Here is a 14,213-nt window from a genome sequence, read left to right as displayed (position 1 = left end):
AGACGTTCAGAGCAGCTCCTGGGCCAGGCTGTTGGGTTGGATCAGCCAGGTCAAGCCATCACCGTGTCTTGCTGATGCTGGGTTATGTTTTAATACATCGAAAACGACAAACCTGCCAGCCTCCCAGCCTGCTTCGTTATCAGCGAGCAGGGAAGCAGCCCTTCCGAAAACGCGCACAATTGCTACCAGGCACCGCAAACCCAACAGGTCCGCGGGACACAGGTCCTTATCACGGAGGAGGAGTTGGGCAATTTCAAACCGCTTAAAAAAAGACCACTCTCGGAATAAGGGGGAAAATACTGTATTTTCTTTTCAATTTTCTATAATGAGACAGTAATTCTGACAGCAAATTAGATTAAAAAAAAAATCACACAGTTAGAGTTTGGTTTAAAAATGCAGATAAAACAACAAGGGGAGGAGACGAATTCGGTGAAGTCGCAAATGTGGTTACATCAAATTAACTGCTCCTCCAGCCTATCCTAAGATATGTCATTTAGGGCATCATTTGGGGCCATATTCTTTCCTCAGAGAGAAGCGTCCTGCCTGCCTGAGGACAGAAATCAGCCCGGCATTAGGTTACCGCAAAGAGGCTACAACATGTACAGCATAAGGCATTGTACGTTCAGCAGAACTGCTGCAGCATGGCTTGTTCTTAGGCTACACTGTACGTCCTGCCAGGGGTTAAATCTGATGTGCAACACGTTCAAAACCCGCAGTCAGCTCCGTGTCAGGCCGTCCCCCACATCAAGTCTGATTAACGGGTACCTGAGAAATTGTCTCAGTCCCTATGCTGGATAAACCCTGCAGCTGTGGGAGGATTTAGCAGAACTTTGAAGAGCTCTGGGCATTTAATCAATCTGAAATCTGGGCTCTCTGGAGAGGTGCTGAGCATCTGCATTTGATTTTTTGGTAATGCACTACTGTTCTCTAGCCAGATCCCCGGGCTGCAACAGATGCCTTCAGGCTTCCAAATCCAAGGTTGCAGGCGAAGACTGGGAACAGGCAGAAGGCGGCTTTGGGAGCAGCAGATTTATCATGCCCGGGTTGGATGGGAGAATGCAGAGATTAGGAGTGTGTTCAGGCCAGTCCCTACTGGCCACGCCAGACCTCTCCAAGGGATGAGTAATGGTTGTAACAGCAAACTGATGAGCTGCACAGGATGGGGAAAGGGGACATTTGCAGACTGTCTGCTCGCTGTGCTCAGCTGTCTTCCCACGGCTCACCTGGAAAACTCTTTCCCACCATGCCCCGGATGCTCACGGTGGATTTCGTGTTGGACATGATGTCTAGGTATGTACTTTACTGTGACTAACCATCTACTCACTCACTGCCCCAAACACCTTTTCCAGAAACTTTCTTGACACCACTGAAACTGCTGGCAGTATTCACACTGAATTTTGGGGAGCCAGGATTTTACTGGCTATTTTGCCCTGTCGGGGGTCATGGCTGGTAATGATCTGCTTCTCTTGCTACCTGCAGCTTTGTCACTCATGGGCTGCCACTCCTTAACCCCAGGACCAAATCCAAAGTGTTGGAAATCAACAGGAATCTCTACAGTCACTCCCTGAGAGCCTTGGAAAACACTCTCTTCTGCTTTCCAGCGTTGCTTAAAACTCCCTTTATCCTCCTTCCCGCTACTGCTCTCTCCTTGCTCCCCCAGCGCACGTTTACCGACTCCAGCCCAGCGAAGTGGATGGCTCCATGCACAGAGGTCTTGGCTCTCCAGGAGCAAAATGTGGATCTGTAAGCACAGCTAAATCCTTCAGCTACAAACTCGCCAAAGCAGGGAATGTGCCTCACTGCTTCCGTAACACACGATGCAGATGAACAGGGCTCTCACCAATGTTAATAATACAGAAACTATAGTACAACGTAAGGAGGGTATTGAAGGTGAGCTGGGTTTCAGGACAGGGCAGCGGTGAAAGGAGAGCAAATGAAAATTCAGAAGCCTCCGTGGTTCCCTCCTGCCTGGAAGACTTGCTGACTCGGTTCTGTCAACTGTCTCTTGAGTTCTGAGCAATTCAAAACACTGTGAATAATATTTCCAAAAGCTCTTATGTGATTTACAAACAACCAGGTGTCACTGATTTAATCAACGTGATTTAGGCTTGTAGACCACTTAGTTGCTTTGGGAAATGTTATGCTCAACTCTCTAACTCCAGATAAGGTTAGAAAGTTCTCAGGTTTGGGAAAACTGGAAGTTTGCCAAACTCAAGAGCATTTATATCAACTCTGCCTTTGCTCAAACTGGTTTGCTCAGCCCTAAGCTTAAAGCTAGGCCTTTGTGGACATGAATTCAAGCAACTCCTATTAAATCCTACTGTAACCCCCTTTATATTCTTACTCCGTGAAGAGCCCTACTGGCTGGAGCCCCCCAACGAATCCCTGCCCCGATAGGTCTGTGAGAGACTCAGACCAGGCATGGCTAGATCACGCCTCAAGCTCTCACTAGTGTTGTCACAACACAAAAACACACAACCAGAGCCGTTGGACTTTAAAACCTCCCCTGTGCATGCTAGAAGATCCCTCTCAGCTCCAGCCCGGGAAGCACTCCCCCAGGACCAAGCTAGCGCAAAAAGTGATTTAGCGATTGCTGCCTCACCAGTCTCAGAGGAGTGATCAAGACGAACTCTCTACCCCTCCCACTCCCCCACTCCATCAGTGAAAAAGAGGAAGAAATAAGAAACGTGCAGGATAGTCTTTCCCCTCCCTCTCCCCCAGCGCAGAAGCCCAAACCCAGGAGCACCCGCACAGCTTCTCGGCAGGAACAGCGGCACTGCTGGGTGGCTCCGGCAAGCTGCCTCTCCAGTAGGGAGACCAGTGCTGGGAGACACGAGAGGGCATTGCGCAGCTTTGAGAATCAACATTAAAAACAAATACCGGAAGATCTAATAGTAAAGCAAGGAGCTACTCTAGCTGGAGTTGTCAACTAGAGCTGTTCCAGCACCACTTACTCGACAGAGGGGAAAACGTAGCTAGCAGGGCACTAACAATGATTATTTTCCTTGCAAATTTAAATCTAGCTCCACTTCTTTTTCTCTTCCTCACTGGGTTGCCAACCCTGGTAATCATTCTCTACAGCTCCCGTGCGTGTGTGTAAGTGTGTGTGGCAGAGGCAGTGTGGGTCAGGCGCTTAGACGCACTTGGCAAAGCCAACAGAGTTGTTATCACGGTCAAAGACGGTGTAGTAGGGACCGATGAAGACATCACCCAGGATCCAGAGCGGGCCGCCGGGGGGTGGGACATCCAGGCCTGAAAACCCACTCAGGCAGATGGTCTCCCCCTGCGCAGAAACCTAGAGGGAAGAGCGAGGGGTTCAGTCAAAGCAGGTCCCCAGCTCCCCTCAACCGCACGGGCTCCGGAGTAACACCGGCCAACGCTGGCTGCGTTTCAGGCTCTCAGCCTGCGATCCGCACCTTGCAAAAGCTGTGAAAAATCAGTAACTCCCGACTCTCCATTCCCATAAAACCAAACCTAGCTGCCCTGCCAGGAACCCTCATGCACATGGTCCTTGCTAGCAAAACATCAAGTAAAACCGCACGTATTCACAAACATCCCAGGCCGGGCTGCTCCAAGTTAGAGGCACTGTTGAAAGCCTGCAGAAGGTGGTCTGGGGAGGTTGATCCTGCTCTACGTCATCTGATGCCTTAAACGCTGGATTGCTGGCCTCTGCCGTGACAAGGGCTGGCCTAAAGCTATGACCTACCTGCACCCAACAGAAAAGGGCCTACAGTAGGGCATAATGTTTGTAGAAAGCCATGCAACTGCCTGCCCTTTTTTCCTTCCCCCACCCCCTTTTTTCCCCTGCGAGCAGAGAGCATCACTCAGGGCGTCCTGTTATCGCACGGCGTTGGTTAGGTTCCCCGGATGCAGCAGTCAGTGCCACCACGTTACCACCCCAGTCCCCCAGGCTCTTTCTCCAGTGCCAGCTCCAGCCCGGCTTTCACCACGCTTGTGTCAGGCGTCTCGTGACAAAAGCTGCGCTGGACTCACCTTGAAGACATACTGGTCCCCGGTGAGCTGGTAGGGCTTCCCTCCCAGCGTGAGCGTCACCGCGGGCAGAGAGGACACCTTGTCGCAGGGGATCACGTACTGAAATGGGAACAACACCAGTCCGGGCCTTGCTGCGGCTTCCCCCAGAGACGGGCAGCGGCGGGGAGCCCAAGCCTCCCGCGGCCTCTGGGCTCGGACCCGCCGCTCGTCCCGGCTGGCCGCGAAGGGGTGCGGGGAGCGTGCAGCCCTCCGCCCTGCTTTATCGGCAGCCGCGCCGGCCGGAGTTCAGCCGGGACGGAGGCTCTCACGGTTCAAGGGGCTCTAATTTTTCCATGGCAACTCGCTCCTCCCACACCCAGAAGCAGGTCAGCGCCGAACGCGCGGACGGCGGGGCCGGCCGGCCGGACAGACAGGGCGGCGCGAGCCCCGGCGGCAGCCTCAAGCTCTTTGACCCGGGGGAGCTGCGTTTTATTGCACCCCCTGAGATGAAGCCCAAGGGCACCAGCGAGGCAGCGAGCGCTGCCCGGGGTCAGGGGTGCAGGAGCCCGGCCTCACCTGGCCTTTGATGAGGGGCTTAGCGCCGATGGCCTTCTGCAGCTCCTTCACCTCCTTGGTGGGGCCGGTGATGAGCGAGGTGCCCGTGTCCACGATGGCCTCGCAGCCCCCCTTGCACAGCGTCAGCCCGTTGGCGACGTCCACCCTAGGGAAAGGCGGGCGGGCAGAAGTCAGCCCTGCGGTCCGTCGGGGCGACGATGGGCGGCGAACGGCGGGAGCGGAGCCCGGGCAGCGCGTGGGCGCGCGAGGGGGGCCCGGGCCGAGGGCGAGAACGCGCGCTCGGAAATCCCGACGCGGCGGAGACTCGGCTCCTTGTCTCCGGCGCGCGCGGCCCGTCCGGCTCCGCGCGAGGCCCTGGCGTGCCCGAGGTGGACGGCTGCCTTGCTGGACCCTTGCATTGCTCCAGGCAGCCCGGACTGCTCGTGTCCTGCCGCCCTGCTTGCGCTCCGGGGCCAGCGCCACGGCAAACAGGCAGCGAGCGAGCAAACGGCGACGTGCTAAGGGCCCATACGGCCTGCTGTTCCTCGCGGGGGTCATGCAGCAGCCCGTGCTGCTGTGGGAAGCAAAGGGTTAAAGGGGTGGCGTGACGGCTTTGGGGGCTGCGGAGCAGGACAGGATTTGTGCACATTACACAGGCGAGACAGGAGCCGCCTGGCTTCTTCACCCAAACCGCGTTTCGCAGCAGTGTGGCCGGATAAAGCCTTGCAGCCGAGCGGCTCGGCAGGCTTTGCCAACGCTGCGTGACTCGGGGAAGATGAGAAGGAAAACCGTGCGCCGGGGAGGGCTCAGCAGAATGACACACGCCGATCACAGGCTGCTTTTAAGTTCCCGTCACGTGGGAGAGCTCAGAATAGACCGCGGGGCTCCCAGGCTAGCAGCAGCCCGGCGCTCGGACCGCTCGATCACGCTCGTTCTCCTTCCCTCGGCCCCGACACTGCGCCGTGATTGCTGCGCCGTGTCCTTCAGCCGAGGGCTGAGGTCCTCGGGCCTCGCTCCGCTCCTCCTCAGCTGCCAGCGGCCCTGGAGGATGCCCGAGCACAGCGACCCGCCCAGCTCGGTCCCTGCCGAGAGGGGCAAAGCCGGGGCTTAATGCTAGGCGTTCGCCCCGCTCACAGCAAGGACGGGCTGCGGTTTTTCCCTGCTTTGCAAGGGCGCAGCGTGCATTTTCACGGGCCAAGCCGTAAACAAGAGAAAGGGATTTTGCAGAACGTCTCCTGCTGTTTCCCGCCTCTCCTCGCTTCCCAGGGACAAACGACCCAGCCGTAGGGTGGGATTTTAATCTGCGCTTTTGGCCTGGCTCTGCTGCAGGAGGCAGAGCTCTGCAGAGCAGACGGCTCCCCTTGCCCGCGTGGGTGTAGCGAGACGGAGGGGGCACTTACGCGTCCATGTGGACCTGCCAGTAGGCTTTGCGCGTGACGTTCACCCAGCTGAACTCGCCGCTGTAATACTTGGGGTCAGTCCCCCCCAGGAGCAGCTCCCCGCCAGGCTGAGCGGTGGGGTCCCTGAAAGAAGACCAAATCCGTCAGTGTCAGGGCGAGAATCACCCCCCCCACATGCCCTAAGGGTCCCGGTGCGCGGAAACACGTGCGGGGATGGGGGGGGGAGCGCAGCACTGGTAGCACTGGATCCAGACAACTGACACTGCACTATAATACATCAGAGGAAGGGGGAGACACCGCGAATTAGGCTGGGGAGGGCAAGGGGAAACTTCCTGCAGCTTTTCAGCTGAGACTTGTGCATGGAGACCTGAACCAACTCATTGCAGCGATGAGGGTGGCAAAGGGAGGCCGAGAAGAGAGCAGTAACGCCTGGACCCCCAGATAACGCCCTTCCTTCGGCTCATGACCAGCATCCATGTGGGGCTGGACACGATAGATTATCCGTGCCCGGCTCTGTCACAGCCACCAGCCGCAGAGCCGAGTCCTCAAGGTTACCCCAAGATGAAAGATCGCTGCCGAGCAGATGGGAAGAAATATGGTGAGGGGGGAGGGCTGGCTTTTGAGCTGCCAGAAGCAACGGTCTCTGCCCTCCCCCTCCAAGACGTGCTACTTTTCAGCCAGAAGTAGCTCCGCGTGTCCCCGCTGAGCCCGGAGGGTGCTCGGGATGCCGGGGCTGAGCAGCAGCGGCGGGGAAGGTGCTCGGAGCAGCGCCCCGGGTGGGTGAGGAGCATCAGCCCATCACTAGCGACGGCTGGCACGGCGCGGGCTCGCCCGCGAGATGACAACGGTGTGGGCCACGTGGCGCGTGGATTTTGGGGCTGTGCTGACCCCACCAGCAGGGCTCCATTAGCAGCACCTGATCTCGTGACCACAGCACTCTTAATTTTCATTTCTCTCTCCTCTGGAAACACCTTCCCTCTCTTCAACAGCTAAGAAATCAGGTAGCAAATCTACCCAGCTTCTTCTCAGTGAAATGGCTGCATTTCTGCATCACCTTTGCCTGCTTCAAACCAGCAAAGAGAAGAGAATTTGGCCTAACCGCTGCAGTAAGGAGACCGTGCTGAGACCTCGCCAGCGGCACTGGCCAGGGCAAAGTCCTCAGGTGACAAAAGGCCACCTCCTACGAGGGAGTAAATCAGCACTAAGAACGGAGCTGTGCTGATTTCCTTGAACTGAGGACCTGGCCAGCGGACAGAGATAACAGGTTAGTGCAGACAGCAGACGGTCGCGGCCCGCAGAAGACGGCTAGAGGTGAGTGGAAAGCAAATGCCCGCCTGGGCTTGCGCTCGCCATAGAGCTGCTCCCCACCAAACCCCACGCTACCTGTTCAGGTAGAAGGAGAAGATGTTTTTCTCAATCAGCTTCTGCTGCATGACGTTGTCGAAGAAAGGGGTGACCTTGTCCACGGAGATCTTGGGGAACGCCATGCCCAAGATGCCGTCAAACTTGGCGGCAATGAAGGTGATGCCTGGCTGCTTCACGGCCTCCCCAAACATCTGGTCCTTGATTTTCAAGTCACCCAGCTGAGGGGAGGGAAAGGAAAAACGAGCCGTAAAGAAAACTGACTCAGGGAGTGGAAAACAGGATCTTGGTGAGTGCAGGCCGTAGTATGTCTCGCACAGCCACACTCCTGCTTGCTTTGGCCCGGACATTCGTATTGGGCTGTGGAAACCAGACATGCTTGTGCCGCCTTCCCTGGAGGAACAGGCCACCCTGGGCACCCACCAGCATCTCCCACTGCCGCATTATTGCCTAGTGCATCCTTCTCTTCCAGTCTGAGCTGCTCATTTTACTTCTTTAATCCTGGAGCAAGTTCTTCCCACTTTCTCCCTCCTCCGGACAGCCAGCTTCTCTCCCATCTCTCTCATCCCTTCTCTCCTATCTCCTCGGGTGCTGCACACAGAACCAGTCCGGACCACAGAGCCCTCCCACCCCGACACACAGCCCTGCGGTCTCCCCTATACCAGGATATCCTCCCTTTCCAGGATCTCCAGCTTGCGGAGATCTCGGGGGGGGGGTGAGGGGAAGACCCAGCCGTGAGAGCGAGGTTAGACAAAAATAGCAGTGGCAGTAACGTGAATGCAAAGGTCACCTCCCCGCCAAACACCAGAAGCACTGGTGCTGGCTGCCGGCAAGCCGAAAGGCCCTGCTCTCCAGCAGGCAGAGCGCGGGGGCAGAGCCCCAGCTCGCGGCAGTGGGGAGAGCCCTCCCCGAGGGCCGCCGAAGCGAGGGCTTGTCTGCCGGCCCCGCTCTCCGGCAGCTCACACGGTTTCGGAGCGTCACGCTCACCACGGGCGGTTTTAGCACGGGCACTAGGATGATTTCAGCCTCTCCGGCCCCAGCTAACGGCCCCGCAGTGAAGCGGGCTGGACTGAAAGCTCGGCCTCTCGTACCTGACGGCAGATAACGATCCCTGTAAATGACTAATATCCCCGCGGGGCTGGACACTGCCCCGTGCAAGGCCGCGCGTGTGACCGGCCAAGCGCAGGGCGGGCGGCGCTGCCTTTAACGCCAGCTACGCTTTTCGCTGCGAAGCGGCAATTCGGCCTTGCGAAAGCTGGAAGCCGCACGGCAGGATGTGGGGCAGCACTGCTCGGAGCAGCACATCCGCTCGCAGGCGCTCGGCGAGCGGCCGTTGAGGGCACGAGTTTGCAAAGCGATCGCTCCACCCTCCCAGGGCGGCGGCGAGAGGTGCAGAGGGCCCATCACCAGAAACCGGCCGAGGTATCCCGGCTCAAGGGCCCCGAGCGCCCTCAGCTCCCTTGCAACCCGCTCGGGATCCACGCGGCTGGTTTCTCCTGCCTCTGCCCACGCGGGAGCGGAGCGCTCCCGGCTTTCCCGCTCCCCCAGACAAGCCCAGGCACAAAATCCTCCCTCTGAGCCGCTGGGAAGCGGCGGAGGGCTAATTAGCAAGCAGGCGCTACGGTGATAATTACTAAAAAAAAAAAAAAAAAAGCTGCAACGCTCCTCGTGACTCCCTTCAGCCCTCGCGTTAAGCTGGGAAGCGCCTAAACCCACCCACCCTCTCACAGGCAATGAAGCTGGCTCAGACGGGGAGCCGGAGAGGGTCCCCGCGGCTGCCCCCGGCGCCGTCACTGACCGTCACGGTGTCCTGGCTCAGGTACCCGGAGAGGCTCCCGGTGCCGTAGTGGATGGCGAACTCGGTGCCGTTCTTCACGTAGCTGCTGGACTTGGAGGCGTCGTACTTGTGGTGCAGCACTGCGGCCGAGCACGGGCACGCGGGAGGCGGCACGGCGGGCACGCGCGGCACCGGCACGCGGCCGTGGCGGGGAGAAAACGTGCAGAAAAATTAGCGCTGGGGAACCCGCCCTGCCTTCCGGCTGCCAGACCGTCAACAACAAACAGCCTGCTGCTATCTGGGAACCGCAAACGAAAATCTCTATGGGCAGAGATTTGGCCAGGCTGCCCATCCCGCTTCCCAGCGCCTCGCAGGGACGGACGGATGCTCGCAGACGGGAGCAAAGACTCCGACTTTTGCCAAATCGGGCACGCTTCACGAAGCATTGCTAACGCGGGGGAATGAGGCGCCGAGATCCAATTTGGCCGTTAAATAGGATTTGGCCGCAGCATATTAAGAGGCTGGAGTATACGTGGCCGGTGTGTCGGGGTCTATTAGACGGCAGAGAGTGACACGTCCCCACGCTGCCCCCAAGCCATGGAGACCTGGGGTGACTTTCAGCACAGCCCTGTCTGGCCATGAGCATCTTCCCTTTACTAGCTGATATTTTTCTTCCACTAAGGCCACAGTCATCTCTTTTTTGCGCATAGATGGCCTGAAACATTTTTTCTATGAAGCATTTTTCCCTCTGAAAGGCCGGGGATGACTGTGCGCCCCGGGGTTGGTGGCCTGGCACAGCGGATACCTCCTCTGCAGATTTTTGCTCAGTCACGTGGAGGGCTCCAGAGCCGCTCGCTCAACCAAGCAGGCACCGGCTGAGGCCAAATCGGACAAAATCTGAGGACCCAGTATGTGTACGGAGACTACACTGGCTGTGTAATTTGGGTACCGGTCCGGCAGGATTTTAGGCTCCCTGCACGCTTGTAAAACGAGCTCTGCAGAGCGCGAGGAGCCGCTGGCGACCTGGGGGCTGTAAAGGCCGTGCTGAGAGGCCCTCGGTCGCGGCAGGTCCCACTGGCTGGAGAAATCAGCTGCCTCCTGGACAGCGGAGACCCCAGGACAGACCTGACCTGGCCCACACAAGCTCCAGCCTACACATGGCCCAGATCTCATCGCACGTATCCAACAGGCAGATCTGTCTCTCCCCAGGCTTCCCCAGACGCTACAAAGCCAAATGGAAGAGGACACGAGTCCACACTTCCTCCCTGTCCTCCATGGGCATTTCCAGTCCCCTTTTTTGGCCGCATTCGTTGCCTCCACCTGTTTCTCTGCTCTGCTTCAGCAGCACATCTGGCAGCTCTGAAACGGCGTTTGGCCACGGCTGGGTTTGCCACCCTCTGCTATGGGGAGTTTCTACACAGCAACATCACCGGGCCAAAAAAAAAAACATAGTGCCGACTGCGAGAAAAGCGTCTACCTGGTTCTTATTAATTATAAATCCATAAACACGCACGCACATGCTCGGCGCAGCAATAAAACAGAAACTAGGGCAGTTAATATCAGATCTGGCACGACGCTCTTTTTTTCTCACCGGCGTTGTGCAACGGGACAAGGGTAGCGTCAGCCTGTAATTTGGGGAGAAACGCTGCGGCGTACGGGCTCGCCCGTTGGCTCGTGCGGCTCGAGCCACGTGGAAAGGTGTGAACTTGTGTGAGGGTGACGCAGAGGGAGCGGAGGGGAAGAGCTGGGAGGGGAGCACGAAAGACGGGGCTGGACGCGGCAGGGCTGGAGCCCGTTTCCAGCTCGGATGCCGCAGAGCCACATAACCGCCTCGCCGGGATAAGGAAACTCGCCTCTTTTGGGGATGGGATGTGAGCCAGGAAGGCGGCTGGAGCTTGGGACTGTTTCAGACCTCTCCCTATAGTTCACCGCCCTCCTCCAGGAGGACCATCGGGGTCTATCAGCTCACTGTCCTCCGCAAGGCAAGGGACGGTCCCTCCCCGGGCAGTGTCTCCACCAAAATCCCTCTCTCCAGCTGTGACCCGGGGCGGTGGCACAGCTGGAAGGGGCTCCGCGGGGGCGGCGGGGCTGGGTTTCAGCCCCCGCGGCGCGGGGGAGGCAGAGGCGGCGGGGCCCGCGGCCGGTGGCACTTACGGCAGGCGATGTCCAGCAGGTGACAGTGCACGGACGGCACCCACAGGTTGGAGGAGCCGGTGTCGAAGACCACCGTGAACTTCTGCGGCGGGGTCCCGATGCCGATCTCGCCGTAGTACTGCGCCTGCGAGGGGGGCGGAGGAGGGCGCCGTGAACGAAAGCGCCCGAAGCGAAAACAAAAAAGTGCCCGAATGATTAAAAAAAAAAAAGGCCCTGTGAAGGAAGTTGCGAGCAGAAAAACTCCTTTTGGCCTTGGAAGGGAGAGGATGGGAGGGTGAGACACTGGGCACCGGCCAAAAGCAGGGGTCAAGGGCAGAAATCTCTGGGGAACGACATCGCTGCTTCTTCCGTGGGCGGCTGGGGCGAGGGCTGGCTCCGGGCTCCGGGCAGGAGAAGCCGGAGAGGGTTTTGCCGGGGAGGAGGACAGAGAGCTCCGTTAAAAGGAGAAAAACAAAAACCAGGATTAACAAAGCTGCCCGCTCTGAGCTCACGTCCTGGGCGCTTAGCAGTTTCTAGGGGTTGCTGGCTGAGTAATTAATAATCCGCTGCAATTAACCGCACCGGGACGGCGGCAGTTGCTTCCAGCGACTCTAATTACTGCTGGAGCTCGGAAGTCCAGCCGGTGCCGGGGCTGAGCTCACCCGGGCCCGCTGCAGCCCGGGGGCCCGCGGGGACCAGGCGGAGGGGCCCTTGGAGCAGGGTGACAAAGCGCCCGGGTGCCCTCCCGCGATGCCACCGCCGCGCACAGCTCCACGGCGTGGTGGCCCCTCCGGTGGGGAGCAGGGACGTGGGGTGACTTGCAGAGGGAGGTGCTTGCAGCCGCTTCCCCCCCGCCCCGGAGGAGCCGGCGGCAACCCTGGGCGGTGCTCGAGGCCGGCCGCGGGCACTTGTTGCAGCGGTGGCCACGGCATCTCCTCTAAACGCTCCTTGGGGTTGCCCTACCCTAAAAATACCCCCCCCCCCCGGAAGATGAATCTCCACCTGGTCACCACCAAGGTCAAATCCCCGCCGAGGAAGGGGCCACCTACACCCTCCCGCGGCCGGGGTCTCCGGCATGGCCAGCGGGGATGGTTTGCTCGGGGGGGGGGGGGGGGGTTGCCCGGGGGGGTGTTACTCACGTCCATGTAGTTTTTGAGGATCTCCGGCGTGGGCTCCGCGGCGAAGCCCAGCTTGTGCTTCAGGAACCGGGTGGCGGCGTCGAGGTCGGGGATGTCGCTGCCCACCTCGCTGAGCACCCGCCGCATGGAGGGGAACTTGGTCAGCGGGATCCTGGGGGGGGACACACAGGGACGGGGGGGGTTTAGCACAGATCAGCCCTTCCCGCAGCTGCTCCGGCGGGAGCGGAGGTGCCTCCCGGCCTCCTTCCCGGCGGGACGCCTCACCTGATGAGCGCGGCGGCGGGCCCGGCGGCGCAGAGCAGCAGCAGCAGCAGCAGGAGGAGGCCGCGGGGCGCCATGGCGATGCGGGATGCGGGAGGCGGATGCGGGATGCGGGATGCGGGATGCCGCGGGGCGATGCGGGGCAGGCCGGGGGCTCGCGCTGCTGCAGCCGGCGACGCCGCGACGCCCGGCCTCGCCGCCGCCCCGGGGGTTTTTGAAGGCAGGGCTGAGCGGCGGGGCCCCTTATCCAGAGATTTTCGGGTCAGCTGACGGTCTAAAATTGCAACTCGGCGTCATGTGATCGGCGGGGCCGGGGCGGGGAAGCGGCATGGGAAAGCCGCGAGCCTGCGCCGCCTCCCCGCGCGGAAAGAGGAATAAACACAATTAAAGAGATCACAAGGGCGCTTTGCACGCCCCGCGCCGCGCTCTTGGTTTTCTTTTTTTTTTCTTTTCTGTTTGTTTTCTCCCCCCTTCCTCCCCCTTTCCAGGCTTTCAGGCTTTTCTCGGCAGGTGCCCAGCGAGGGGGGGCCAGGACGGACGGCAGCGCTGCAAAGCCCCGCAGCGCGGGGCCCCCCCGCGCGTCGCAAAGGCGTTCCCGGAAAAAAGCCGCCCGCCGCTCGCCTGCGAGCGGGCGCCGGGGTGATTAGGCAAAACGGTTTATTAACACAACCGAGCAGCCGGCGAGGAGGCAGCACCCCCGAACCCCCCCGGCCACGGGTTTGCAGGGCTGCTCGTGGTCCCCGGCGCTGCTCGGAGGGCGCCGGGCCTTGCAAGGCCCCTCGAAACGCCGCCGGCGCCCGCCGAGGGCTTTGCAAAAACCACAAGACGAGCTGAAAAAAAACCCAAGAGGTCTGCGATGGCCTTTGCTGCCTTTTGCCGCCTGGGCCTGGCGCCGGCCGCCTCGCCGGGCTTGCCTGTCCCACCCCACCCAGCCCGTAGCAGAGCTCAAGGGGAAAAAAACCGTCCCCGGCTCGGCCGAGCCTCGGTGCGGACAAGACGCGGCAGGTCTGGGCGCTGCCGGGGCGCGTGGGAGGCCCGCGAGCAAGAGCGGAGCGGAGGGCGGCCGCGCTCCGAGGTGCAAAGCTACTGAAAAACACAGCCACTCCGAGACGGGGCCGGTGCAGCCGTGAAGCTCGTGGATGCGGCTCGTTAGCAGAGCCGGATTTGCCGGCTCCGGCCCCAGCACGCCGGCGGTCGCTGTTTCCCGGCACGGTGCCAGGACCTCAGCCATTCCCAACGCTTCCTCCTGCTCCTGCACCATGGAAAAGTCACATGAAAACTCATGTATTTGAGCGGCGCCTTCGTGTCCCAAAGTGCCCCGGGGCTCCTGTATTGCATCCACGCCGTCTGCGAGGGGGAGGAAAGCCTCAAGGGGCTGCAGAGGCGGTGGGAAAAAAGCCAGAGAGACGCTCCAGCCCTCCTTTTACCCCGCCGATAACCCGCCGCTTGCTGCAATCAGCTTTATTGCCCTCGTGCTGATACTCGCCGGGCTGCCGGTGCTCGGCGGCCCGGAGGGGCTCCCGCTCCTCTCCCACGGGTGCCGCCCGGCTGGGTCTGCCGGGAACGGAAACCTGGCCGGGGGCCTGCACAAACATCGCTGCCGCCAGCTGCGGT

General features: G+C 60.0%; 1 protein-coding gene across 1 annotated transcript; it reads right to left on the bottom strand.

The window, feature by feature from the left end:
* Nucleotides 1-285: 285 nt before the first annotated feature.
* CTSD (cathepsin D) lies at nucleotides 286-12,876 on the bottom strand. The gene is made up of 9 exons (XM_064513148.1): nucleotides 12,603-12,876; nucleotides 12,339-12,489; nucleotides 11,221-11,344; nucleotides 9,088-9,206; nucleotides 7,311-7,510; nucleotides 5,928-6,050; nucleotides 4,549-4,693; nucleotides 3,994-4,092; nucleotides 286-3,295 (listed from the first exon to the last, which is right to left on the bottom strand). The coding sequence occupies exons 1-9, from the start codon at nucleotides 12,674-12,676 to the stop codon at nucleotides 3,134-3,136; spliced, it is 1,197 nt and encodes a 398-aa protein (XP_064369218.1). The 5' UTR covers nucleotides 12,677-12,876; the 3' UTR covers nucleotides 286-3,133.
* Between the last annotated feature and the right edge of the window lie 1,337 nt (nucleotides 12,877-14,213).

The sequence above is a fragment of the Dromaius novaehollandiae genome, chromosome 5 (genome assembly GCF_036370855.1).
Source record: "Dromaius novaehollandiae isolate bDroNov1 chromosome 5, bDroNov1.hap1, whole genome shotgun sequence".
Classification (NCBI taxonomy): Eukaryota; Metazoa; Chordata; class Aves; order Casuariiformes; family Dromaiidae; genus Dromaius; species Dromaius novaehollandiae.
The sequence above is the reverse complement of the archived record's forward strand: the minus strand, read 5'-3'. Positions and strand labels throughout refer to the sequence as shown.